General features: G+C 35.3%; 1 protein-coding gene across 4 annotated transcripts in view; it reads right to left on the bottom strand.

The window, feature by feature from the left end:
- The window catches only part of VPS13B (vacuolar protein sorting 13 homolog B), an 890,836-nt gene that overhangs the window by 313,367 nt on the left and 550,681 nt on the right, over positions 1–26,788 (bottom strand). For all 4 annotated transcript variants that reach the window (XM_066265974.1, XM_066265971.1, XM_066265975.1 and 1 more), the window contains exons 31-33: positions 18,762–18,965; positions 7,016–7,142; positions 3,220–3,363 (exon numbers count right to left, since the gene is read on the bottom strand). In XM_066265974.1, coding sequence (XP_066122071.1) covers positions 3,220–3,363; positions 7,016–7,142; positions 18,762–18,965 — 475 coding nt within the window. The remainder of the gene's footprint in view (positions 1–3,219; positions 3,364–7,015; positions 7,143–18,761; positions 18,966–26,788) is intronic.

Raw genomic sequence — 26,788 nt, forward strand, 5'->3', positions numbered from 1 at the left:
TCAGCCAGATTATAAAATGCGAGAGGGAAAGGGCCACAATGTACTTATTTTTCATTCCTCTCTCAGTCTACAGCCACTGTATCTGGCCCTCAGTGAATACTGGCCAAGACAAAGACAGATAGTTTAACAGTGCCTTAAGAAACCTTAATGCATTCACTGGATAGTTGGTCAAGAAATCTGTATGAGATAAACATTAGAATAACTAGAAAATAACACTCTCATTATGTTCTTGAGGTTTAGTGTCTACCATGAGACAACTATGACATGTTTCTAAGTATAAGCTTGTTTATCAGGAGAAAATGATACAATTTTTAACATTTATAAGGTCTACTAAATTGAGGCAGTTGTGATAGTTGAATGTAGTAACAGAGATGTGCTGTAGAACTGAGCATCTGAAAACTGTATAATTATGTTAACCAGTTTCACACCAATAAAATTCAAATAAAAGAAAAAAAAAAGTCCTTCCCCAAGCAGAAAAATACTTAATATCTTTTCCAGGTCTAAATTGTAAGATATTACAGTATTTCCTCAAAGGCCTTCTTGTCCATTTAAGGCTCTGCCTGAATCCATATTTTATTGGAGTTTATGTTTATTGCCGGTTACAAGTAGTCAATTCAGGTGCTTCTGGAGGGAAAGAAATACTCAATATAGCAACACTGATGGAAAGTCACCATATCTACATCACTGGAAATTCTCATTTCCTTTTCTAAATATAGAAATTTGTAACTGCCAATATGGCCCTTCCCAGGCATGCTCACCTTTAGATTGAAAGCACTGAGACAGACCAGAACACCAGGATGGATCGGAAGATCAGAATTCTCTCTTATACTAGTTTCAGTTCTTACTTTCAAACCAACCTACACTCACATGAGTTCACAGGGTATAATTTGCCTCAATTTTCCTCATTTTATCTAAAGTTCTACTGATATCTGCTACTACACTACCACTCACAGTCTCGTCCCCTCATCTCCATTCTCCAGTCCCTAGTTCTAATTATTCCGAGCAATCTTTAGGCAGGTCTAGTGAGCCATGTAAGACTTTTTTGCCATCAACTAAAAAACAGGAATTTTCAATCCTCAAATAAAGCACAACTCCAAAGCAGATTATTTCCAATCTAAAATAGTAATAATAAAACAGTATAATAATAATAATAATACCAAAAAATATCCACCACCACTCTACATGGCATGTATTAAATCATAGTTCATAGCAAAAGAGTCCAACATACTATATTTTATTTTCTAGCAAACTATACAAACACCCAAGTAAGTATATTAGGCACATATACTGCTCACAAAAATTAGGGGATATTTTATCACTTCATATTCATTTTGAAATATCCCCTAAATTTTTTGAGCAGTATATAATTAACCCTATTACAATATTTTTTATATTATTACACTATTTCTGTACAGAGACTGAGATAGTTATTATTTTAGAATAGTAGGATGAAAATATTGGCAATTTTACTAAGTTATATTCCTAGGGAAAAAAATCCTTACTTAAGTTGTTATCCTATAATTTCTCTATTTACATTAACTTAAAAAATCAACCTTCTCTCATCTGGCTCTTGGTGTCAAGTGTGCTGCACGTCTAGAGAATCACAGTTCAGAATGGAGGAGGCAGAAAGAAGACTGTTGGAACATGGTTCCAAGGAAAAAACAGAGATGACATTATTTCGTATATTTCAAAGTGTGAAAAATTGAATTTCTGAGCATTACATAGAATCACTGGTGGAAGTTGAGGGTAGAGGAAGAGAAAGAAGTAGAGATTTGAAAAAAAATCTAAGCAAATAAAAAGTTTTGGCAATTGTTAACTTCAGGAAAAACAAGAGCTTAAAGACAGGAAATATAACCACAGTACTTGATTAAGCAACGAACAATATTCTCATAGGTCTTATAATGAAAACAATTTTTACTGACTTAAAAATATGACCTAAGAATATGGGGAAGATGGAAGAGTGGAAGGAAGTATAAAAGCAAGGGAATCCTCATATACATCAAACAGCGAGTGAATGGGTAATATTCAAGTCCATAAATCAAGAGATGGTAGTCTATTCAGTTTATTCAGAAATAAGGAGATAAATGGCTTATAAACCTTTTTAAAAAGATACTAGGCAGATAGAAATCACAGGAGGTAAAAAAAATGACCTACTGTAGTTAGCGAATCTCCATTTATGACAGTTAAAAGCTTTATCATTAAAATTTTTTTAAATAAAGAAGACTGAAACACTAAGGTAAGTTATATAGTATATGATCTGTGGCAGAATGAAAAGAGCACCAACTTAAAATCTCAGATCCACCATTCACTCCAAGTGGGTAATATTAGGTAGGTCACTCCTGTCTCTGAGCCTGCTCTGTAAAATGGTGACAGTGCCCTTCTCCACCTCCCAGGATGGATGTGACAAGTGCTTGAAGATAATGAGCTAACGTACATGGACACACCAGGCACACTGCCGAGCCTCAAGTGGCTCTCAGTGAGTAACTCTTCCTTCCCTTCTTCTGAATAAATAGAACTTAGAGCCTTCTGCATAAATCATGAGAAAAAATAACGTATTTTTCATAGATGAACGGTTTCTTCACTTGAGTTTTATAGAAGATTTACTCTAAGCACAGATATGATCATATAAGTATGGAAACAAAAGCAAAGAAAACATATCTTGAGAAGCATCTAACAAGCAGCTTTCTTTGTTTCACGGTGACATGCTTTGTGGTTACAATGCAGGCTTCCAATGCACACCAGATCAGAATTAAAATTCTAGGCAGACATTCAACTTTTATGATTGTGTCCATTCTTCACTGAGCATGGGAAACGAACACTTCAGAAGTTATTTATTGAAGATATTCCCATAGTACGCCTACAAAGTTCTCTTCCAAAAGAGGCCCTTTCCCTTTAATGTACTTGAGTAAGTAAAAACTATACCAGGTTTCTTGTATTGTGCTTTAAAAACTGCAGCAGGGTAATAAAATCATGTGTTTTAACACAGGCTTTTGTGAGGCTAGGTCACAGCAATTTTGCAAAGATGCATGATAAATTATAGGAAAGGAGACCAAACAAATTTCAAAAGTAAAGAATATCAATTCAAAATGATTTATGACCACATTTTGAATAAAATTATGTACAGAATAATTAGCAGAATGCATTTAATTTACTTTTCCTATTATGAATGTAAAGTTGGCACAAATGCAACACGCCTAATCAAAATCAGGTAATACTTACCTCCGTGGCCTTGCTTGATGGTTCTAGTCCAGTCACATTTGCTACTATTAACTGATGTAAGAGTTGAACTTGAGCCACACTTAGGAAGAAATCCAGGTTTGTGGTTATATTCACTTCCAAGGAATGGCCACACACTAAAATCTCCTGAAGGAAAAAAAAAAGGTTGAATACAGATAAAGAAACATGATAGCCATTAGATGATAATTTATCATTCTTACTTATTTGACCTTTACTACATTGCTGAATTCTCCTGGGACTCAAGTTCATTTATTAATGAGAATAGCAGAAATGGTAAGCACAGCCACTCAGCAGTTTAATGGATAAATTTAATAAACATTTATGTGTGCCTGCTGTGTGCCAGGCTGTGTGCTAGTTATATGGCAACAAATTAACAATAAGAATTTTTCAGCATTTCATATACATTTGGCTTTTCACTTCTCTGTCATTGTTTCAATAAGTGATGACATAAGTCAGTCTTTTGCACAGCCCTGCTCATTTATTCAAATCAACAAATATTTACTGAGCATCGCCTAATTACCCTGCACTAGACTGGAGTGCTAGGAATATCACAAAGAAGGCTGGCCTTGCAGGGTAACCTGCTCTTCAGGAGGTTACAATCTGGTTGAGCAGACAGATGTAAACAGGCAATTGCAGGCAGGCAATTACAATCACAAGTGGTATGGCCTGAGTATTCTCCAAAGGATACATTCCAAATGATTTATAACAAAATACAGTGCTGCAGCCAATAATAGCTAGACTAATTAATTTAACTTCTTCAAAACTGCTGAAATCTTGGCAGCATTAGGTAGATGTCCACTACTTAACTGGTGCTGTTCTGCATAACTGAGTCACTTGAACATTCATTGCTGGAAAACCATTCAGAGAAGGAGAACAGAAATGAAAAAAAATCCAGAAGCTTCACTTAACAAGCAGAAGTCCTGCCTCTTGTCATGAAGTACATGTGGACAATGTTCAAATGCTTGGAAACGTCTTACAAACCTTCTCCATAATAGTGTCATCCAAGGGAATGGATTTAAGAAGACTTATGACTGGTCCAGATACAAACTAAACAGCTTAGAGCAGGTTTTAATAAAGTCATAAAGAACAGCATGTCGAAAATGATTACATGTCAAAAATGATTATCTTTTTTTTTTTTTTGGTTAAAAATTGTTTTCCTCACAAGTTCACTCTGTTTACTCATTACAGTTAAAATTCCTATTTTATTGCTCAAGTAATGATGAATAAAAATATACTCATGTATTTTAAACAATTGTGTTACTAAGTAACTATAAGATATTAGATTTGATTTTTATATAACTTCTGTGGATATATAAGATATCACGCCTAACCTAATTTTCCCTATATAGTTATCATAAATATCAAATAAGATAAAATACAAAAATATTTTTAAAAAATTTGGAGAAGGAATGTCAAGTTATTAAATTACTATATTTAATTTGTACCTAATTTTTCTGAACTTTTCATAACAACTGCCTGTAACTGATCAAAAAGTTTAAAAAGTTTTTAGTATAATAAATTTATATGAAGAACGTTTTCTATTATGGTTTACCCTCAATATTATTTTGTATTAGTTTCCGGTGTACAACACAGTGGTCATATAATTTTAGACTTCACAAAGTGCTCTCCCTGATATTTCTAGTACCTACCTGGCACCATACACAGTCATCACGGTATTATTGACTATATTCTCTATGCTGTACTTTACATCCCCTTGACTGTTTTGTGATAACCAAATTTGCACTTCTTAAACCATTCACCTTTCTTAACCCATTCCTTCAACAGCCTCTACCCTCTGGCAATCAACAGTCTGTTCTCTGTATTTACGAGTCTGTTTCAATTTTGTTTAGTTTATTTTGTTATTTGGATTCCACATATAAGTGAAATCATATGGTATCTGTCTTTCTCTAACTGATTTATTTCACTTAGCATGATACCCCCTAGGTCTCAACATATAGTTAGTTACAAGTGGTAAGATTTCATTATTTTTTTATAGCTGAGTAATACCATTGCATACATATACTACAGCTTTTTTATCCACTCATCTATTGATGGGCACTTGGGCTGCTTCCATAACCTAGCTATTGTAAATAACGTAAAGAACTTACAAACCCATACATTCTTTTGAATTAGTGTCTTGGATTTATTTGGATATATATCCAGAAGTGGTTCACTGTGTCAAAGGCAGTTCCATTTTTAATTTTTGTGGCTGCACCAGTCTGCATTCCCACCAACAGTGCATGAAGGTTCCCTTTACTCCACATCCTCGCCAGTACTTGTTATTTGTTGATTACTGATGACAGTCATTCTGTCAGATGTGAGGTGATATTTCATTGCATTTTTAATTTGCATTTCTCTGATTACTAGTGGTGTTGAGCATTTTTTCATATGGCTATTGGACATATGTATGTCCTCTTGGGAGAAGTGTCAATTCAGGCCCTCTGCTCATTTTCTAATAGGATTGTTTTTGGTGTTGAGTTGTATGAGTTCCTTATTCATTTTGGATATTAACCCATTATCAGTGTACCATTGGCAAATATGCTCTTCCATTCAGTGGGTTGTCTTTTAGATTGGTGATGGTTTCCTTTGCTGTGCAAAACTTTTCAGTTTGCTGTGGTCCCATTTGTTTATTTTTTCTTTTGTTTCCTTTGTAACAAAGGAGATACATCAGAAAATATATTGCTAAGAGATATGTCAGAGAGTTTACTCTGTATGTTTCCTTCTAGGAGTTCTATGGTTTCAGGTCTCACATTTAAGTCTTTAAAACCCATTTTGAGTTTATTCTTGTGTATGGTGTAAGTGGGTCCAGTTTCAGTTTTTGCATCTATCTAATGTTTCCAACATCCTTAAAGAGACTGTCTTTACCCCACTGTATGTTCTTGCTTCCTTTGTTAAATATTAATTGATCATAAAGGCATTGGCTTATTTCTGTGCTCTTTATTCTATTCCATTGATTTATATTTCTGTTCTTGTGTCAATACCATGCTGTTTTGATTATAGTATAGTTTGACATTAGGTAGTGTGATACCTCCAACTTTACTCTTGTTTCTCAAGATTGTTGAGACTACTCAGGGTCTTTTTGGTTCCATATAAAGTTTTGAAATATTTGTTCCAAGAGAGGCTTTTTTAAGTTATGATGAGTCACATTAGTATTACATTTCTACTCTAGGCATGGATGCACTAATACATAGTGCATAGAGACTTGAAACCTGGATCCACCATTAATTAATTGGCTAATATCATGGGTCAAGTAACTTAATCTCTTTTGCTCTCAGTTTCCTCATCCATAAAATAACTATCCCATAAGGATGTTGTAAAAACTAAATAAGATAATCCAAGTCAAACTCTCTATGGAAGGTAATCCATGTGAGAATTCTAAGTTATCAGTTAGTATTATTTTTGTTTTCATTAGAAAAAGGTTATACAGGCTGTGCATAGTCTGGAGTTAGAGCAGTTGGGTTCACATCATGCTCGGCTATTTATTACTTGTGAAAATTGGACCAGTGATTTGGTTTAGCCGTTTTCTGTTCCAGCTTTACCAGCTATAAAATGAAGATAGTAGGACAAGCAAATAGGATTATTATAAGGATTAAATGAGCTATTACATAAAAAGCAATGATGGAAAAGTACTAGAGAGCACTCAATAATAGCTGCAACAATAACTTATTAACAAGCTGATTTGATATTTTCTGTACTGAACAAATATGAAAACCCCTAACGTACAAAGAGGAGCTGCTCCATTATTTAGAATAAAATGAGACCTAAATTAACTTCTAACCTCTGTATGCAAATTTTCTGGAGAAGTTATTTTGGTGAAAATGATGGCAGGTGCTCCAGTTATTCGGACAGAAAAATCTGTTAAAATGGGTGTCATAATTGCTCTTCTTTCTTGATGTCGCCGTATGCTAAAAAATGAAGTACAGAATTGTTAGCCACTTCATTAAATTTGTATAAGTCTTTGTACTACAACATGTATGACAAAATCACATTACTGTGGGAGTGCCTATTTACATTTTTATAGTCATAGTTCTGCAACTTCAGTACTTAACTTCAGATTGGTAAATGATATTAAAAAAATCACTCCGAAATTCAGATGTAATTAACCACTTCATATTAGTTGCATCCTAGCACCTTTTAAAAACTTACTGTCTGTTTTTATTCTTTTTTTTTTCTTTTCTTTTCTTTTTTGAAGCTGGAAACGGGGAGAGACAGTCAGACAGACTCCCGCATGCGCCCGACCGGATCCACCCGGCACGCCCACCAGGGGCGATGCTCTGCCCACCAGGGGGCAATGCTCTGCCCCTCCGGGGCGTCGCTCTGCCGCGACCAGAGCCACTCTAGCGCCTGGGGCAGAGGCCAAGGAGCCATCCCCAGCGCCCGGGGCCATCTTTGCTCCAATGGAGCTTTGGCTGCGGGAGGGGAAGAGAGAGACAGAGAGGAAGGAGGGGGAGGGGGTGGAGAAGCAAATGGGCGCTTCTCCTATGTGCCCTGGCCGGGAATCGAACCCGGGTCCCCCGCACGCCAGGCCGACGCTCTACCGCTGAGCCAACCGGCCAGGGCCCTTACTGTCTTGTTTTTAATTACTTTTGTTTTTACAAGTAGCTTAGTATCTTTTAATATTGCTGTTTTGTGATAACTTTTAATTTCCTATTTTTAATATTTCTGACCTTCCAGTTGACAACTGCTATCTCAACAATCTCATTAGGCTTACAATTGTATTCTCTTAATTTTGACCTCTTTCTTTTTAAGTTCTAAGAACTATCTGAGTTCACTGATTATTACTGCCTTTATAGTGTATGAAATGGCTTTTCTGACCCTGATACTAAGTGCTGCTTCACAACAACCCTGTAGGTAAAGTAAGGAGCATTGTTATCTCCTTATTACCTATACAACTTTACCCATATTACTACAAGGAAAGGAAATTCAGGGACTAGGCTGAGGCACTAAGTGGGAACAAAGATTCCACAATCGGGCATGGGAGGCAAGCTGATATCACAGCAGGGTTTGGCCTCTATTTTAATTACTCTTTACACATTCTTACTTTTGATCAGTTATTTAGCATGATATTTCTACTCTACGTTAAAAATTGCTAATAATTTCAAAGGAAGCATTGTACACGTGGTAGAAGATGACATTGGAAAGAATTACTTGTGCTAGTACAGACCTTGTTATTCATATTTGTAGTTTTCATTGTATGAAATAATACAATATTATGTTTTACTAGCATGCCAAATCTCAAAAATGCCTTGGAACCATTAATTTAAATTCCTCACAAACATGTTCCTATTATTCCCTTATATTATAAAATCATCAAGTTGAGATCAGAGGTTGGAATGCTATCTCATGTAAAAGCCCAGATAAGATGCAAGTCTTCCTACATGCTTTTCCAGCAGAGGAGTCTTGAGAGCTCTAGGTCTTTCGCTGAGCTCTGCAATGGGCAGAGCTTCATAGGGTTACTGCCAAAAAGGAAAACTGGATCATCTGGTTCTGTGACACATAAGGATTGGATTTCAAGAAAGTCAATTTTAAAGAATTAAGAGATCTGGTGAATAGAGGGTAACAGAAAGAAGTATTAAAATCTGTGAATACAGACAAAGGTTGAGATCCTGAGAGACACCATAATTATAGCTTAGTAGCTTAAATTCCATGACATGACTAATATAAGAAACATGTAACATGTGATGTATTATGATAAGGGAGTGCTAAAATATACCTTTCATTAAACATACTCTAAAATGGAAATATGGTAGGGAACAAAATAAGAGCAAACATTAACTAAAGTACTAATAAAAAAAAAAGTGCTGTTCCATACCATGACTTTTTCCCCATAATGTGATGAATTAAATCAGTTATACAACATAAGAAAGATCTTTGACCTTAGAAGTAAAAAGAAATATATAAAAAGTCAACAGTCCCATAACATTTTTTTCTTGTTTATAGTGTTACCTTTTGTGTTATTCTCTGGTAAGTATTTGAGGTAATAAAATATATTTTAAAAATCATTATATTTTTTTAAGATTCAAAAATTTTCAAGGGTAAATAAATTCTAACAAAAAAAGTAACACAAAAAATAACTACAGTAAGAATTAAATTCTACCAACATTTTACTAGATAATTTTCTAGGGTTTAAAAAAACAAAAGAGAGAAGCAAAACTCAAAGTATTAACTGACATTGTCAATGACTTCAAGGTCTTAGACACTCTCAGTAAAACAAGGGAACAGATTTTGAGTGGCTACATTGAGACCACAGGCTAATTCTTGTATCCTTGATAGGCAAGGATTTTGAAATGAGCTGCTTATCTGTATCTAGAGCCCTTGAAGGGCTGAAAAACATCTGCCATCATAAACAGAAGTATAAGGAAGTTGCCCAACTTGGCAAGAGAACTTGTTGAAAAAACAGACTTCTCCTTAGAAAATGAAAAATATAATGTATGTTTCACAGTTATAACTTATGTGTATTACCTATGTTGGTTCAAAAATACCCATTCTGAGTTACTTATATAAAAGTGGCAACAGTCCTTTGATAATCCTGAAGCATCTATCAGAAATGGGTGCAAAAACTCTAGAAAACATTCTCTCAAACTGACAAAAAGGGTTCTCAGAAACAAAAATCACTGACGATAATCACAGATTATTTCATATATTCCTCAAAAAATTATTCTTTATTAGCAAGAGGGAAATTCAATCCTATTAACAAATTCATTATTGAGAACTTATAATAAAATTACTATATATGAACAATAAATTTGTTTAAAACTACTAATGACATATAGGATAGAAAAAAAGATTAATACAAAAACAAAGTACTATCAGAAAAGGCAAGACAAATTTGAAAAACTAAACAGAACTTCCAGAAATGAAAAATATAAGTACTAAAATTAAAAATATAATGGATAAATAGTTCTTTACATTTGCTTAAGGAAAATCAGTAAACTATAAGTTAGATTTGACAAAACTATAGATTTTTCATAAAGTATTATAAATTTCAAAATGGGGAGCATTATATTAAATAAAATAAGCCAGTCAGAGAAATATAAGTACCATATGATTTCACTCATATGTGGATCTAATGAACAAAATGAACCTAATAAGGAAAACAGAGACAGATGCATTCATAGAGAGCAGGCTGACAGCTGGGGGGTGGGGAGAATGCTGGGTGAAGGGGGTAGAGGGATTGAAAAAAAAAAGAAAAGAAAAAGAGAAAAACTCATGGACACAGATAACAGTGTGGTGACTGCCAGGGGAAGGGAGGGGGCAGTGGAGGAGGGTATAGGAAATAAATGGTGATGGACGGACACTTGACTTGGGGGGTGGGTGTGTGAATACATAATACACTGTACAGATGATGTGTTGTAGAATTGTACACTTAAACTCTGTATAATTATGTTAACCAGTGTCACCCCAATAAATTCAATTAAAAAATAAAATGGGAAGTTTAAAGTAACAGTTAAAAAGTCAGGTCTGACATATTTTTCACTCCAAAATGAAAGATTAGAAAGAAAGAAAAAGGGATAATATAAAGAGATAATGGCTGAGAATTTTCCAGCTCTAATGAAATATAGGAATACACAGATTCAGGAAGCACAATGATTCCTGGTTCAGATAAATATAATAAAATCCACAATTAGACACATCTTGCTGAAATAGCTAACGACCTCTGGTAAATAAAACACAGGAAGTCCCCAGGTTACAAACAAGATAGGTTCCGTAGGTCTGAAAATGTTTAACTACTTATATGCACAGAAAGGTAAAAATAAATACTATGTTAAGACAAACATAAGTTACATTTAATAGGTAAATGTACCTGTGCCAACTTATATATAAATTCAATTTAAGAACAAATCTACAGAACCCATCTCATTTGTAGCCAGGGGACTCTGCCTGTATATAAAAATAAGCTAGAAAATACAGATTATCTATATTCTATATCATACTAAAGAATATGGGGTTGGAAGAATTGCAAAAGAAATAGTTCTCTGATATACTCTTCTAATATAACAATTATTTAATCTATCTCTACATTGTTCATAGAAACAGAGATAGTACAGTGATTTGTATTGTCATCTAATTTAGAGGATTAAGCCCACAGAAATTTATAAAACCCTCTTTGAGGATTAAAAAAAAAGATTGATAATCATAAGGTGCTAATCAAATAACAGGAAAGTAATCATATGTGTTAACAATAGCTACTCTATTGAAATCTGGGAGCAGTAGATTGCAAATAAGAAAAAGTATGGTTCTCTGAAAGTTACTAAGCAAGAAGGCATAATTATATGACACACACACTCATGAAAATACACCTTAAAAAAGGTTGTGGTCATTTTTCTTGGGCTTAGCATATTTACACCAAGATACTTCTGCTCACCTTCCACACATTTTGCTATGACTTTGTGGGTAATATTAAAGCAGTTTAAGAACTATATTTCAACAACTACATAATAAAAAATACTAGAAAAATGGTACTAAAGTTTCCAAATATTCCATCAAAAGGACAGAATAAAACAATGCCAAATAGTCTAAGTGCACACAAAACAGTTCTTATGCAATATAAAGATTGCTGTAGTCTTATTCTTTTTTTTTTAAAGGCCAAACAAAAAATTGCTCTCCCCAAAACAAACAAAATAAGCAACCAAAACTATGGCTAATGTATTTGTGATGGATCACAAATGCTACATTTATTATACTCTCTGAAGAAAGTCATGTGAGCATATCTATATTGAAATATCCACTTAGTTCAATTTTACTGAGATGTTTAATGAATAATAGCTCTGGTTATACTTTTCAGTTGTTTACATCTACTGTCTGGAACTCCTGCATCTAATTCTACTTGATAGCTTTTTCTCCACCCAAGGCAAAACTTCACAATAAACTTCATAGAGGAGGGAGAAACCAAAGAATTACTGCAAGTTTCTCATAGAAAAGGGTATTAGATATTGTATGTTGAGGATATAAACAGGAATTCACCAAGGGACATATGGTCACAAGACTTATTTTATTTAATTTTTAAAGATTTTTAACATGTATTTATGTACCAGTTAGGGTGTTCACAAAATTATACAGAATAATGTATAAAAAGTTATGTGTTATACATACATCTTTAAGTAAATTTTGGTATAATCTTGTTTGGTTCTTTCTCTTAAAGATAAAAGGTCGAAGAGAGGAAACCTGAGGGCTTTGGTTAGGTTGGTTTGAATCGATCAAGGTGTGTGTCGCTCTGTGTGTGTACAATACTTCTGATGTTAGAAGCTGTAAGAACAAAGTAACTGAAGATACGGGAGGTTTTAAAATTTTATGATGTACTATTATGATGATTATATATCATTTAAATACTTTCTGACTTTTTGAGCACTTACTCTCTATCAGAAACTATACTAAGATAGAAAGAAGAACAAGACGGGTAAGACAGATCTTTGTCTTTCTATCTCTTTACCATCATTTCAGGTTGCAAAGATGCCCTCAGACAGTAGTGTAAGGAAGAAAGTGTTTGCTTGCTGCTGAGAAGGACAAACTGAGTCCTCCTTGGTGCTGCCTCAGGACCCCTCTTCCTCTCATCTCAGTCCCAGGTACTTTAAGCAGGAGGAGAAACCACCTTCTCTCATGTAAAGCCATGTTGATTCAGTTTAGGAAGATATAAAAATCATACAATTCAAGTAGCCATCTGTCACCTTGCAAAGTTATCACATTATTATTCACTTTAATGTAGTGATCACATCATAAGATTTATAAATGTCAAGTCATATGTTGTACACTTGAAACTCATGTATTACATGCCAATTATACTTCAATAAAAATAAGTAACAATAGCACATTGGAAACAAAAGAAATATAAATAAAAATGTTTAAATCCTCTTTAAAAATATTGTATAATTCAAGTGAGTGTAGGTCACTTTAGGCATTAATATATGAGGTATGGGAATTAGACTAATTTATATAATTCACTTAGGCATTAGCTTGACATCCTCACAAATTAATAAAACAAAAGACTAAGAACCAAGACAATGCTTTTATTTCATATTCCTGTTAATGATTTCAGATAAAATTCGGGAAAGAGGTCATGTTTGATTATTCACAAATTAAATAGGCAAGGGCTTCTGTGAAGATTTCAGTAATAACTTTAGTTATTAAAAAAAACAGAGAGATCAAAAGACAGATGAAATAGTCAAAATCTCACAGAATTAAGGCCAATAATGTATGCTTTAAGGACTTCACTATCAACAGAAAGTCTATGCTACCAATTCTGTGAAGTACATGGCTGACTGATCTTAGGAATGTGCCAAATTCAAATGAAGCTGGCTTAAGCAGATATAGCAACAATGACTTAAAAATATCTTATGTGAGGGGGGGAAAGGCTTATAGCATAGTATATATAATTTGATACATGTATATCAAAATATCTAAACAAATGAATATACTGTAACTATTTCTTAGACAATGAAGTTTGAAAGAAAAATTACCCAAGGAAATCAAATATAGGTAGTATGACAGGGACAAATAAAAGTATTGTGATAAAAACTAAATGATTTATTTTTCAAGTATAGTTTTGAGTCTACTCAAATTATACTGTTAAATATTATAAACAAGAAGATTATGCTGATATTAACTTGGGGAATTAAGGCTTACTGGCATTCTCATGAAATTGCATAATAAGCTTTCCATCGCCATGCCTTACACCCAAAGCACTAATCACCATATAACACGGCAATAGTGATTTGAATGTGTAACCTGCATATGGCAAACATCAGTGCAGGCTGTTTTAGTTCTCAGCACTTCATTTCCTCAGTTTATAAAATAGGCCCAGATGTGGTAAAATGGTGGCTAAGAGAAAAAGAGAAAAGTGATTAACAATGAACTTCAGCATCTGTGTAAGGTCAGAGCACTGAGGAAGAGAAAGGTAGTTGATTTTTACTAAGAAGCAACCAGGGTCCGGCACTTCGCTCTATTCTTAGTGCCATTGTTCAAGCCAAGAAACCTCCTCACTTAGCTTCGTGTAGTGGTTTTATTCTATAACAACTTGCTAATAAGAACGAATCAAACTTTAGAGAGAAGTTTGTATGAGATTTGGAAGGTGTAAAGGAAATTGAAGCCAATATACCCTTAAAGTCATGCTGTTTTAAATGCAGTGAAAATCTGTTCCAGAGGTGTTGACAGATTCCAGCTCGTCCTTACTCTTCTGAGCTTTGTGATGAGCTCTTTTTTCCTGATCATCGGCCCTGCTGACCATCAGCAACTGTGGGCTCACCCCCAGACACAGAAGCAGCTGTGCACTTCTTTACCAGGCCCCTGGGGTCCCACCAGTCGCTGCTTATGCCTGGCTTCCCAGATTCCGTAGGGAACAATAACTTTTTTACCCAGTCACATAATCAAGAGGGTTGGGTAGTGACATTTCTCTGTTTCCCCATCTCCCTCTTTTAGACCCTTACTTCCCAGCTTCTTACAACTGCATAAAGTCTTGTGTCTAAAAGAAATTTTATGCTAAAATATTTCCAGTATTCTGCTGACCTAATTGAACCCTGATGAAAAATTAAGATTTTGGAAGCAGAAGATATACACATTTTAGAATTTCATGAGTCTTTATGCTTAACTTCCCTGCTGCCCTGTCCCCAACATACACATATAAACGCACTATGATTAAAGACAAAATCTGAATAATGTATTCAGGAGGAATGAATGAAAATGGCTGATATTTTATACTGGTCTGGGGAGAGAACAAATTATTCTTCACTAGGTAACTTTTTTACCTTTAAAACTTAATGAAAAAGACAAAAATATAATTATAATAAGGTTCTATCTATATTTCTGTCAAGATTAATCAGAACTAAGTTATATCAGAACTAAAATTTCTTGTCTCATTTGTAGGCATATTCATCAGAATTACTTTATAAGAAACACTTATTCAGTCATTTGATTTGTTAGCTCTACTTCATCATCTAATCATTCAATGTTTCACAAGTTCCCTCAAATCCTTATTAAACTCCTATTATGTAACAAGCATGAAATTATATCTGGGTATTCAGTAGTGAATAAAACGTCACATTTTCATACTCTTAGCATTTGATCTACTGATTTCTTAGTTTAAGATGTTCCTTCCCTCTCCTGCCACTAATACTCTCTGAAAATAAATTTAGAAGTTGTATCCTCTATGAAACCTGCCCTGATAAACCAACCCATAGTTATTAATGTATTTCTTTAAATTCTCTAATTTGTATCTATGTTGATTTTAGATCACTTTGTTTTATTTATGCATTTATCACATTATTGGCCTGAGATGTCCTATGTACATGGAATGCATCTATCCTGATTTTCATGTGATTCTTCTGTAATCTTAAATATCCTATAATTATGTCTATATAGCAATTTCTACACTGTACTTCAATAGTTAATTAACTAGTCTGTCTTTTTAATTGGATATGGATCTCTACAAGGAAAACGGCACATATTAGAAATTATTTCATTTTATTTCTCTAGTGTAAAAGACAGTTGATGGCATATATTATTAAGACAGCCAAATGTCTGTTTATTTTTGACAAGGGTGCCAAGAACATTCAATGGGGAAAAACAGTCTGTTCAACAAGTGGTACTGGGTCAACTGGATATCCACGTGCAAAAGAATGAAATTGGACCTTTACCTTATACTATGGATAAAAACAAAGAAATGAAAAAGAAATCAACCTCAAATTGGATCACCAACCTAACCAGAAGAACTAAACCAATAGAACTCTAAGAATAAAGCATTGGGATAAATCTTCATGTCTTGAAATTGGCAATGGGTTCTCAGATATGACACCAAAACATGAGCAACAATAGAGAAAGATCAGCTAATCATCAAATTAAAAAATCAGCAAAAGACTTAAATAAACATTTTTCAAAGAAGATGCACAAATGGCATGTGAAGAGTTGTTCATCATCACTAATCATTATGGAAATTCAAATCAAAACCATACCCAGTAGGATGACTATCATCAAGAAAATCAGAAAATGTTGGTGAGAATGTGGAGCAACTGGAACCTCTGAACAGTGCTGGTGGGAATGCAAAAATGGTTCAGCCATTTTTTGGAAAACAGCTTTGTATATATATAGTTCCTCAAAAAGTTAAACCTAAAATTATCATATGACTCTGTAATTCCACTCTTGGGTTTATATCCAAAATATCTGAAAACAGGTACTGTACACAAATGCCCACAGATCATTATTCACAGAAGCCAAAAGATGAAAATAGCCCAAATGTCCAACAGATGAATAAACAAACTAAGATACTTATATACTGTGGAGTATTATCTATCATAAAAGAAACAACACTAAATTATTCACACATGCTACAATGTGGATGAACTTCCAGAACTTCCAAAACATTGTTAACTGAACAAGCCTCACACAAAATGTCATATATTATATGACTAACTTTACAAGAAATATGCCAAACAGATAAATCCATGGAGACAGGAGGCAGAATGGTGCCTGCCAGAGGGCATGAGAAGGGACACAGATGCAGAGAAACTACTTAATAGGTAAGGGGTTTTAGTTTGGGCTGAAGAAAATATTTGCAGCTAGACAGACTTTGCAGTTAAAGATAGAGGTGGTGGTTACAAAATATTGTGAATGTACCAAATGGCACTAAATTATTCACTTTAATTAATTTTATGCTATGTAAATTTCAACCCAATTAATTAAAACATACAGACACACACACACACACAAAAAAACAACCCACAAACTTTTCATTAAATGAACTGAGGAACAAATAGGAGAGATATACTTGAGTTAAGGCTAGATGGTCATGAAGTTTCCTGGGAAAATTTGGTTCATCTTCTTTTTTAAGGATAGAATTTGTAGTTTTTAAGAAATGATGATGGGTAAGTTTTTTAGCTGGTACTAGCTAAATCTGAAAACTGAGTGACGTGGAGGAATGAGGGAACTTGATCCTAGCTGATATCATGTGATGTTTAGAGGTCAGATGTGTAGAGTAGATTGTGGTATGCATCAAATCCTGCTGTCAGGACCCAAACGCTCAGTACCCTAGCTTCCAGACCGCTGCCTGCTGATGGCTCAGTGAGTGCATCCCTCCCCTGAGGTACACCGGGGTCATTTGTGGGAGATTTTTCACACAAATTTATATCCCTTCTTAAAGGCACAATCACTTGTCAATAAAGGGCTATAATTATTTGTTTTATATCATGAAAATAGTTAGTGTTAGGAATAAATTATAGGACAGGATGGTGATGATCTCTGTCCTCAGGACCCAGACAAAGTACATACATAATTGTAATGATATATGCTCTATGACATGAGAGCATGTATAAGGGCTTCTCCTGGAGGACTCAGAACGACTTTCTGGAAAACATGACGCCTGATCTGAGATGTGATGAGGCAAACGAAAAGGGTGGGTTGAGAGAGTTCCAGGCAAAGAAAAGATCACGTACAAAAGCCTAGTAGCAAGTGACAATCATATTCTAGGGAAGTTAAACGAAGCTCATTGTGAAAAGAGCATAATGATGTTAGAAAAGAATGTGGGTACCTAAAAAAGAAGAACCTTATAAAAAGGAGTACAGACTAACATGTAATATTTGGTTTTAGGCAAATTATGTATCTTGTCTAGGCCTTAGTTACTTTTTGTAAAATTAGGGAAAACAGTTCTTACCTCTTCTCATTATTGTGAAATTGGGTAAAGTAATAATCATTATATAGTCTATTATTAATGTTATCACCATTATTAATGCCAAGACATAGATAAATAGTTTTGTGTTAAAGGGGCTGAAACTCGAAAGCAATTAGCTATGCAAAAGGTATTACAACAAAGTTTGCATTGATTTTTTAAAGAAATCCCATCAAGAAACTATCAAAATATGTTATCAGCAACAGGTGTTAATTGAATCTCATAAATAAAAAAGAAATGGTGAAATATAACGACACTTTCTTAAGTCATAAAAAATGTTTACGGCATACCATGTATATTTTTACAATATACAAGTGTATTTAATGACAAGTACCTTCCTTCTAGGAAACAAGTCTACCCTGCTGATAAGAACTAGCAACAGCCCAGGTAAAATGGCAGTGGCTCTCTATACATCTTACAACTCACATTTCGGATTAATTCTTTTAAAAGTTATTTTGAGAACATCCCTACTTTTAATCAAAGTGGACTGAAAAAGAAACAATGAGAGCCTTTGAGGCTTTTCTCCTCTTATTAGAAGCAGTAGGGAGAGAATTAACATAATTTGATCTTGAATACAATAGATTTTAAGGGAAAATGTGAATGCATCCTTAGCCTGAAGTAGAACATTTCATCAAATAGCAAGCTTTAAAAAAATGACACAATCTTAAATTTGTAATAATCATGATGTAACATTAGGACTAATAGGTTTCCAAGTGAAATGATGAGATTCAACTATAAAATATATTATATGTTTGTCAGGAAATGAAAAAGCAATACCAAAACAATTAGTTCAGGCATGCTAAAGAATATCGCCAACTGCCCTTCTGGCAATGAAATATTAGAAAGTGCAGAGTGTTTCTCAGTTGTTTCCTACCTGCTGGCCATATTCCACTCCAGGGCTGGGTTCTGAGAATTCCGCTCACTTTCTGTCAGCGCCCCTCCTGTGCCGCTTTCCTTCTCGGGTTTCAGTTGATCCCACTGTGCAGTACCAATATTGATAGACTGCAGGTCTATTTGGTATTGCCTATCTTCAATTTCTGATCCAGGATCCCGAAGAATTCCTAAATTCAAAGCTCTTCTGTAAAGGCAGTAAAAAATGGCAAATAGATAATATCAATCTTCTATGTTTATTTTGATCATAAACAGAGTATCATTTTCCCCCCTTTGATTACTGGTAAATACACTGGGCTAATCAAATCTATAAGGCAGATATTAGAAAGATACCACATAGTAAGACTTGAAAATGTATCCGAAATTTATACCTTACAGTAATCTATCTTATAATGATTTATGCTATTCGCAGCTCTGTACTGTTTTTCTAAGTATTTTCACATACATGCTTTCAGTCTTGAGATGCTGAGGTTCTATATTATCTCCATATTTACTAATGAGAAAATATTCAGAGAGGTTGCAAGACTTAGCCAAAGTTACCCAGATAGTAGGTAACAAACTACCACTTAAGTCCAGGTTTTCTGACTTAAAAACCAGTCTTCTTTCCAAGGCTAATCATGCAGCTTCCTCAGCCCTTTGATATTTTGATAGGAAAAGTCATAGAGCCTTCTTAATCTATTTCATTTCCTCATCTTGCCTTTGTTTTTTTTAAATTTATTTTTTAAATTAATTTTACTAGGGTGACATCAATAAATCAGGGTACATATGTTCAAAGAAAACATGTCCAGGTTATCTTGTCAATCAGTTATGTTGCATACCCATCACCCAAAGTCAGATTGTCCTCCTTCACCTTCTATTTAGTTTTCTTTGTGCTCCTCCCCCTTTTCCTCTCCCCCCCTAACCACCACACTCTTATCAATGTCTCTTAGTCTCACTTTTATGTCCCACCTACATATGGAATAATATAGTTCTTGTTTTTTTCTGATTTACTTATTTCACTCTATATAATGTTATCAAGATCCCACCATTTTGTTGTAAATGATCCAATGTCATCATTTCTTATGGCTAAGTAGTATTCCATAGTGTATATGTGCCACATCTTCTTTATCCAGTATTCTATTGAAGGGCTTTTTAGTTGTTTCCATGTCTTGGCCACTGTGAACAATGCTGCAATGAACATGGGGCTGCATGTGTCTATACGTATCAATGTTTCTGAGTTTTGGGGGTATATACCCAGTAGAGGGATTGCTGGGTCATAAGGTAGTTCTATTTTCAGTTTTTTGAGGAACCACCATACTTTCTTCCAGAATGGTTGTACTACTTTACATTCCCACCAACAGTGAATGAGGGTTCCTTTTTCTCCACAGCCTCTCCAACATTTGCTATTACCTGTCTTGTTAATAATAGCTAATCTAACAGGTGTGAGGTGGTATCTCATTGCAGTTTTGATTTACATTTCTCTAATAACTAATGAAGATGAACATCTTTTCATATATCTGTTGCCATTTGTCTTTCTTCCTGAGAAAAGTGTCTGTTCATGTCCTCTTCCCATTTTCTTATTGGGAAATGTTTGCTTGTTTGCTGTTGAGCTTTATGAGTTCTTCGTATATTTTGGATATTAGGCCCTTACCTGAGCTGTTGTTTGAAAATATCATTTCCCATTTAGTTGGCTTTCTGTTTATTTTGTTGTCAGTTTCTCACGCTGAGCAAAAACTTCTTAGTCTGATGTAGTCCCATTCATTTATTTTTGCCTTCACTTCCCTTGCTTTTGGAGTCAAATTCATAAAATGCTCTTTAAAACCAAGGTCCATGAGTTTAGTACCTATGTCTTCTTCTATGTACTTTATTGTTTTAGGTCTTATATTTAGGTCTTTGATCCATTTTAAATTAATTTTAGTACAAGGGGACAAGCTGTAGTCGAGTTTCATTCTTTTGCATGTGGCTTTCCAGTTTTCCTAGCACCATTTGTTGAAGAGGCTTTCTTTTCTCCATTGTGTGTTGTTGGCCCCTTTATCAAAAATTATTTGATCATATATATGTGGTTGTATTTCTGGACTTTCTATTCTGTTCCATTGGCCTGAATGTCTATTTTTCTGCCAATACCATGCTGTTTTGATTGTCGTGGCTCTATAATATAGTTTGAAGTCAGGTATTGTAATGCCCCCAACTTCATTCTTTTTCTTTAGGATTGCTTTGGCTATTCAGGGTTTTTTATATTTCCATATAAATCTGATGATTTTTTGTTTCATTTCTTTTAAAAATGTCATTGAAATTTTGATGGGAATTGCATTAAATCTGTATGTTGCTTTGGGTAATATGGCCATCTTGATTATATTTATTCTTCCTATCCAAGAACAAGGAATATTCTTCCATCTCATTGTATCTTTTTCGATTTCCCTTAACAATGCTTTGTAGTTTTCATTATATAAGTCCTTTACATTCTTTGTTATGTTTATTCCTAGGTATTTTATTTTCCTTGTTGCAATCGTGACAGGGATTATTCTTTTGAGTTTGTTCTCAAATGTTTCATTGTTGGCATATAGAAAGGCTATGGACTTTTGTATGTTAATTTTATATCCTGCGACCTTACTGTATTGGCTTATTGTTTCTAGTAGTCTTTTTGTATATTCTTTGGGGTTTTCGATGTATAGGATCATATCATCTGCAAAAAGTGATACCTTTACTTCTTCTTTTGCGATATGGATGCCTTTTATTTCTTTGTCTTGTCTGATTGCTCTGGCCAGAACTTCTAGCACCACATTAAATAAGAGTGGAGAGAGTGGACAACCCTGTCTTGTTCCTGATTTAAGGGGGAAAGCCTTCAGTTTTGTGCCATTTAATATGATGTTAGCTGATGGTTTATCATATATGGCCTTTATCATGTTGAGATATTTTCCTTCTATACCCATTTTGTTGAGAGTCTTAAACATAAAATTGTGTTGTATTTTATCAAATGCCTTTTCTGCATCTATTGATAAGATCATGTGGTTTTTGTTCTTTGTTTTGTTGATATGGTGTATTACGTTAACTGTTTTACGTATGTTGAACCATACTTGAGATTCTGGGATGAATCCCACTTGATCGTGATGTATTATTTTTTTAATATGTTGTTGTATTTGATTTGCTAGTATTTTAGCATCTGTATTCATTAGAGATATTGGTCTATAGTTTTCTTTTTTTGTGCCATCCTTGCCCGGTTTCAGTATGAGGGTTATGTTGGCCTCATAAAATGTGTTTGGAAGTATTGCTTCTTCTTCAATTTTTTGGAAGACTTTGAGTAGAATAGGAACCAAGTCTTCTTTGAATGTTTGATAGAATTCACTAGTATAACCGTCTGGGCCTGGACTTTTATTTTTGGGGAGGTTTTTAATAGTTTTTTCTATTTCCTCCCTGCTAATTGGTCTGTTTAGGCTTTCTCCTTCTTCTTGACTCAGTCTAGGAAGGTTATATTATTCTAGGAATTTATTCATTTCTTCTAGATTGTTGAATTTAGTGTCATAAAGTTTTTCATAGTATTCTACAATATCATCTTGCCTTTGGTACTTTATAGAAACCAACTGCCACACAGACTAAACTGCTGAGAACAATACATTGTTTACTGATGTAGAAACCCGGTGAGGACTATTGGCCCATACAAACTTGGGACTTTGATCTTATTGCGCCCAATGCTTAGCAAAGGAATAAAATTATCAGTGGCTTAAAGCTAAGTTAGAGAAAGGAAATGGTTACATTTTTCATAAAGATTTTAGAATGCAAATAACAAGGAAGTATGATAGGGCAAAAGAACATGGTTCAGAGACAGATAAACCTAACACTGAGTGAGTTTTCTCTTTAATTTTGTTGGTTCACAAATGCTTTAAAGTGAGTTATTAAAAAAGAAAATAATATTTGTCCATAATGAAAGCTTCAGTCAACAAAATAATTGAAATAATAGAGGATAAAAATAGTTTTACTATTACTGATTCTAAAAACTCCACAAATGCAGGTTTAGAAAAAATACAACTAAATGTATTGCACCTATGGAATGCTAATATGTAAATAATGGGGGGGGGCTTTGGGTCCTCGTTTATAATTACAGATAGAGAGTAGAACCTGATTAAGACTATGCCTTGGCTAAGTAAGCAGTGTGGGTCTGCCCATGCACACAGGTTGGTTGGTCAGAACTGATGGAAGGTGGATGAACTCTGAGATTCAATCAAGGTGGCAGGTGTCTAGGCCAGCTGCTTGGAAATGGAGAGGGCACACACTGGGTCAGGCAAGGTGAGGGCTAAAACCAATGAGTTCAAGTAGAGAGAGGATCAGGGAGGGGACTGAAATTAAATAAGCAGGCAGCTCAGGCAGGGAGATATCAGAGTTACAATAAGGTAGCAGGTAAACAAACAGGCGTTGATCAAGAAGCCATAGGAGCCAGAGAAACAGAAAGAAACAGATTTTCATTATTCCTGAGGTAAGAGCTCAACCTGGTATCCCTTTTTTCTGTTCTAACTTAGAAATATACAATTTAGAAATGGGCATGCAATGAAAGGTTAGCCTAAAGTTTTACATGTACCCAAGAATTGCATTAGAAATAAAGCTCGCCCTGGCCGGTTGGCTCAGCGGTAGAGCGTCGGCCTAGCGTGCGGAGGACCCGGGTTCGATTACCCGGCCAAGGCACACAGGAGAAGCGCCCATTTGCTTCTCCACCCCTCCGCCGCGCTTTCCTCTCTGTCTCTCTCTTCCCCTCCCGCAGCCAAGGCTCCATCGGAGCAAAGATGGCCCGGGCGCTGGGGATGGCTCTGTGGCCTCTGCCTCAGGCGCTAGAGTGGCTCTGGTCGCAACATGGCGACACCCAGGATGGGCAGAGCATCGCCCCCTGGTAGGCAGAGCGTCGCCCCTGGTGGGCGTGCCGGGTGGATCCCGGTCGGGCGCATGCGGGAGTCTGTCTGACTGTCTCTCCCTGTTTCCAGCTTCAGAAAAATGAAAAAAAAAAAAAAAGGTGGAAAAAAAGAAATAAAGCTCAAAAAATGGGCCATGAACCCTAATGAAGGTAAAGAAAAAAGGAATGAGAGTGCAGATGGGAGGAAGTAACATTCTGACTATCCTATTTTGGCAGAATGTTCTCTTTTTATTTCAATATTGCTGTAATTCTACTGATTTTTAAAAACCCAACTCTGACTTCATTTTCTCTGAAGTCTTTCCTGATCATCTTTCCTCCAAACTCCCTCCCTCCAAATCTGTGCTTTTAAGGTATCTCTCTATATAGAAGCACAATAACAACACAATGATTTTCAATCTTCCCAAATATATCACAATCAGTAAATGTTGTTTCAATTCACTGATTTGAATTCACACAAATCTTTACAAATCTCAAGTGAAAAGCTAATCTGTCTGCAGCAATAAGAACTCTCAGTTTTTAAACAGGAAACTTTTGATTCAGATTCACATAAATTCTGACTTAGAGCAAACATCTTGGGCAGCTGATGGCCTATTCTATTTCTCTATATTATTTTTCCAAATATAAAAGTTACATTTTACTTATTTAATCTGGCCAGTGGTTTCTATGTTTTAAATCAATTCTTTTTTTTATAAAGCAAGAGAGACCTAGAGAAGGACAGAGAGAGACAAACAGACAGGAAGGGAGAGAGATGAGAAGCATCAAATCCTCATTGCAGCACCTCAGCTGTTCACTGACTGCTCTCTCATATGTGCCCTGATTGGGGGCGGGGGAGGGGGGGCTGCTGCTGAACCAGTGATCCCTTGTTCAAGCCAGCGACCCTTGGGCTCAAGGTGGCAACCTCCAGGTTTCAAACCTGCATCCTCCATGTTCTAGGCCGTCACTCCATCCATTGCACCACTGCCCAGTGAGGCTTAAATAAATTCTTTAAATATATTTTAAGGTGAACTAAAATAATCCTAGAATTCTTGGGGGAAAAAAAGTAATTTTGGAAATGCAATTATTGCTACATTAGCACCAATTAGTTCTATATTAAAAGAAAAACAAAGCAACTAGCCCAGCATTAACATCAGACTTCCTGTTTCCCTTGGCACATGGAGAAACTGCATAATCACAAGATTACAACCACAAAAACATTGAGTTTCATCAGTGTTTTTCATTTAGGCTTGAAATTCCCCATATTTCTTCTTGGCTATATTCCTCCCATCATCTGTCTGTGGAAAACACGACTTTCCACAGGTTCATCTTCCTAATGGAAAAATGGTTTGTGTGTGGAGCAACCGCCAGATATTTCTAACCATGCTCATTGACAATTTTCAAACTAAGAATGAAGGTTGGAGAGTTTTTCTGTTTGCTTTTGAAATTAAATTATATATTTGTCTTTTTAACCTGATTTGGAAATTCAGAGAAATGTATATTATTTGGGTAATAAATCCAACTTAAAAGTTAACTGCAAAACCACTTAAATCTGAGTTGTAGAAAATAGGTAAGCAAAAATTCATGTGACTTTAGTCTCAAACTTTCGATGACCATTAGCTCGGAGAAACTAACTTCTCTGTGTTTTAGTTATTTCAAAATAAAGGCTAATAAAGAGATAAATAAAATACATAACTGGAAATTAAACTATCATTAAGAGGCCCACTATAAATTTTATGACCATTCCTGAAGGACATTCTTATATAGTTCTGAATGAACAGTATTTCTAATCATCAACTAATCATAGATACATAGGCACCAAGATAAAACAAAGTCCACTTTTCTAATTATAAAAAAACTATAATGAAACCTATAAAGATAAATGTTCTTTAATATTTCCAGGGTCAACTGTTTCCAAAGTATGAAATATTAGAAACCTTGAATGAACCTTCTTCCATCTGAAACAACTAAAATGCTTAAATACAATTTAATGTATCTCTTAAAATACATCTCAAAGCTGGCAACTAAGAACAGAAGCTGCAAAGTCCCTTCAAAAAAGTGAAACCAGGGGCCCTGGCCGGTTGGCTCAGCGGTAGAGCATCGGCCTAGCGTGCAGAGGACCCGGGTTCGATTCCCGGCCAGGGCACACAGGAGAAGTGCCCATTTGCTTCTCCACCCCTCCGCCGCGCCTTCCTCTCTGTCTCTCTCTTCCCCTCCCGCAGCCAAGGCTCCATTGGAGCAAAGATGGCCCGGGCGCTGGGGATGGCTCTGTGGCCTCTGCCTCAGGCGCTAGAGTGGCTCTGGTCGCAACATGGCGACACCCAGGATGGGCAGAGCATCGCCCCTGGTGGGCGTGCCGGGTGGATCCCGGTCGGGCGCATGCGGGAGTCTGTCTGACTGTCTCTCCCTGTTTCCAGCTTCAGAAAAATGCAAAAAAAAAAAAAAAAAAAAAAAAAAGTGAAACCAGGAACAAAAATAAAAGCACCCAAAGCCAGCTTTCTGCTCTGATAACTGTACGGGAGGAGATAAAGTTTAGGGCCCACCCAAGGTGATAAATCTACTTAATAGGAGATCCTGCATGTAAAGCTGGGGTTGCAAAGAACTACATCGGCAGTGAAAAATAAATTTCAAACAGCCCTCCTCGGAAAGCTGTTGGTGAGGAACAGTTCTGTGTCTTGTCTGTGATGGTGGTGATATGAATCTACATATGTGATAAAACACAGAGAATGATGCGCACGTCTACACACAAACACAAATGAGGGCATGCAAATGGGTGAAATCTGAATATGGTTGTGGATCATACTGATGTCAGTTTCCTGGTTTTGATATTATACTATAGTTATGCAAGAAGTTAAACAAGACCTGAAACAATAAAACTCCTTGGAAAAAACCAGAGGTAAGCTCTGTGACATCATTTTTGTAATAAATTTTTGGATTTGACACCAAAAGCAAAGGCAAAAAAAAAAAAAAAAGGAAAACTAAATAAGTAGAACTAGATCAAACTAAAAATCATCTGAAGAGCAAAGGAAACTATCAACAAAATGAAAATGCAACCTCTGGAATGGGAGTAAATATTTGCAAGCTATATATCCCAAAATATAAGAAACTCATGCAATTCAATATTAGAAAGTAAATAACCCAATTAAAAATGGGCAAAGGAT

The sequence above is a fragment of the Saccopteryx bilineata genome, chromosome 3, assembly GCF_036850765.1.
Source record: "Saccopteryx bilineata isolate mSacBil1 chromosome 3, mSacBil1_pri_phased_curated, whole genome shotgun sequence".
Classification (NCBI taxonomy): Eukaryota; Metazoa; Chordata; class Mammalia; order Chiroptera; family Emballonuridae; genus Saccopteryx; species Saccopteryx bilineata.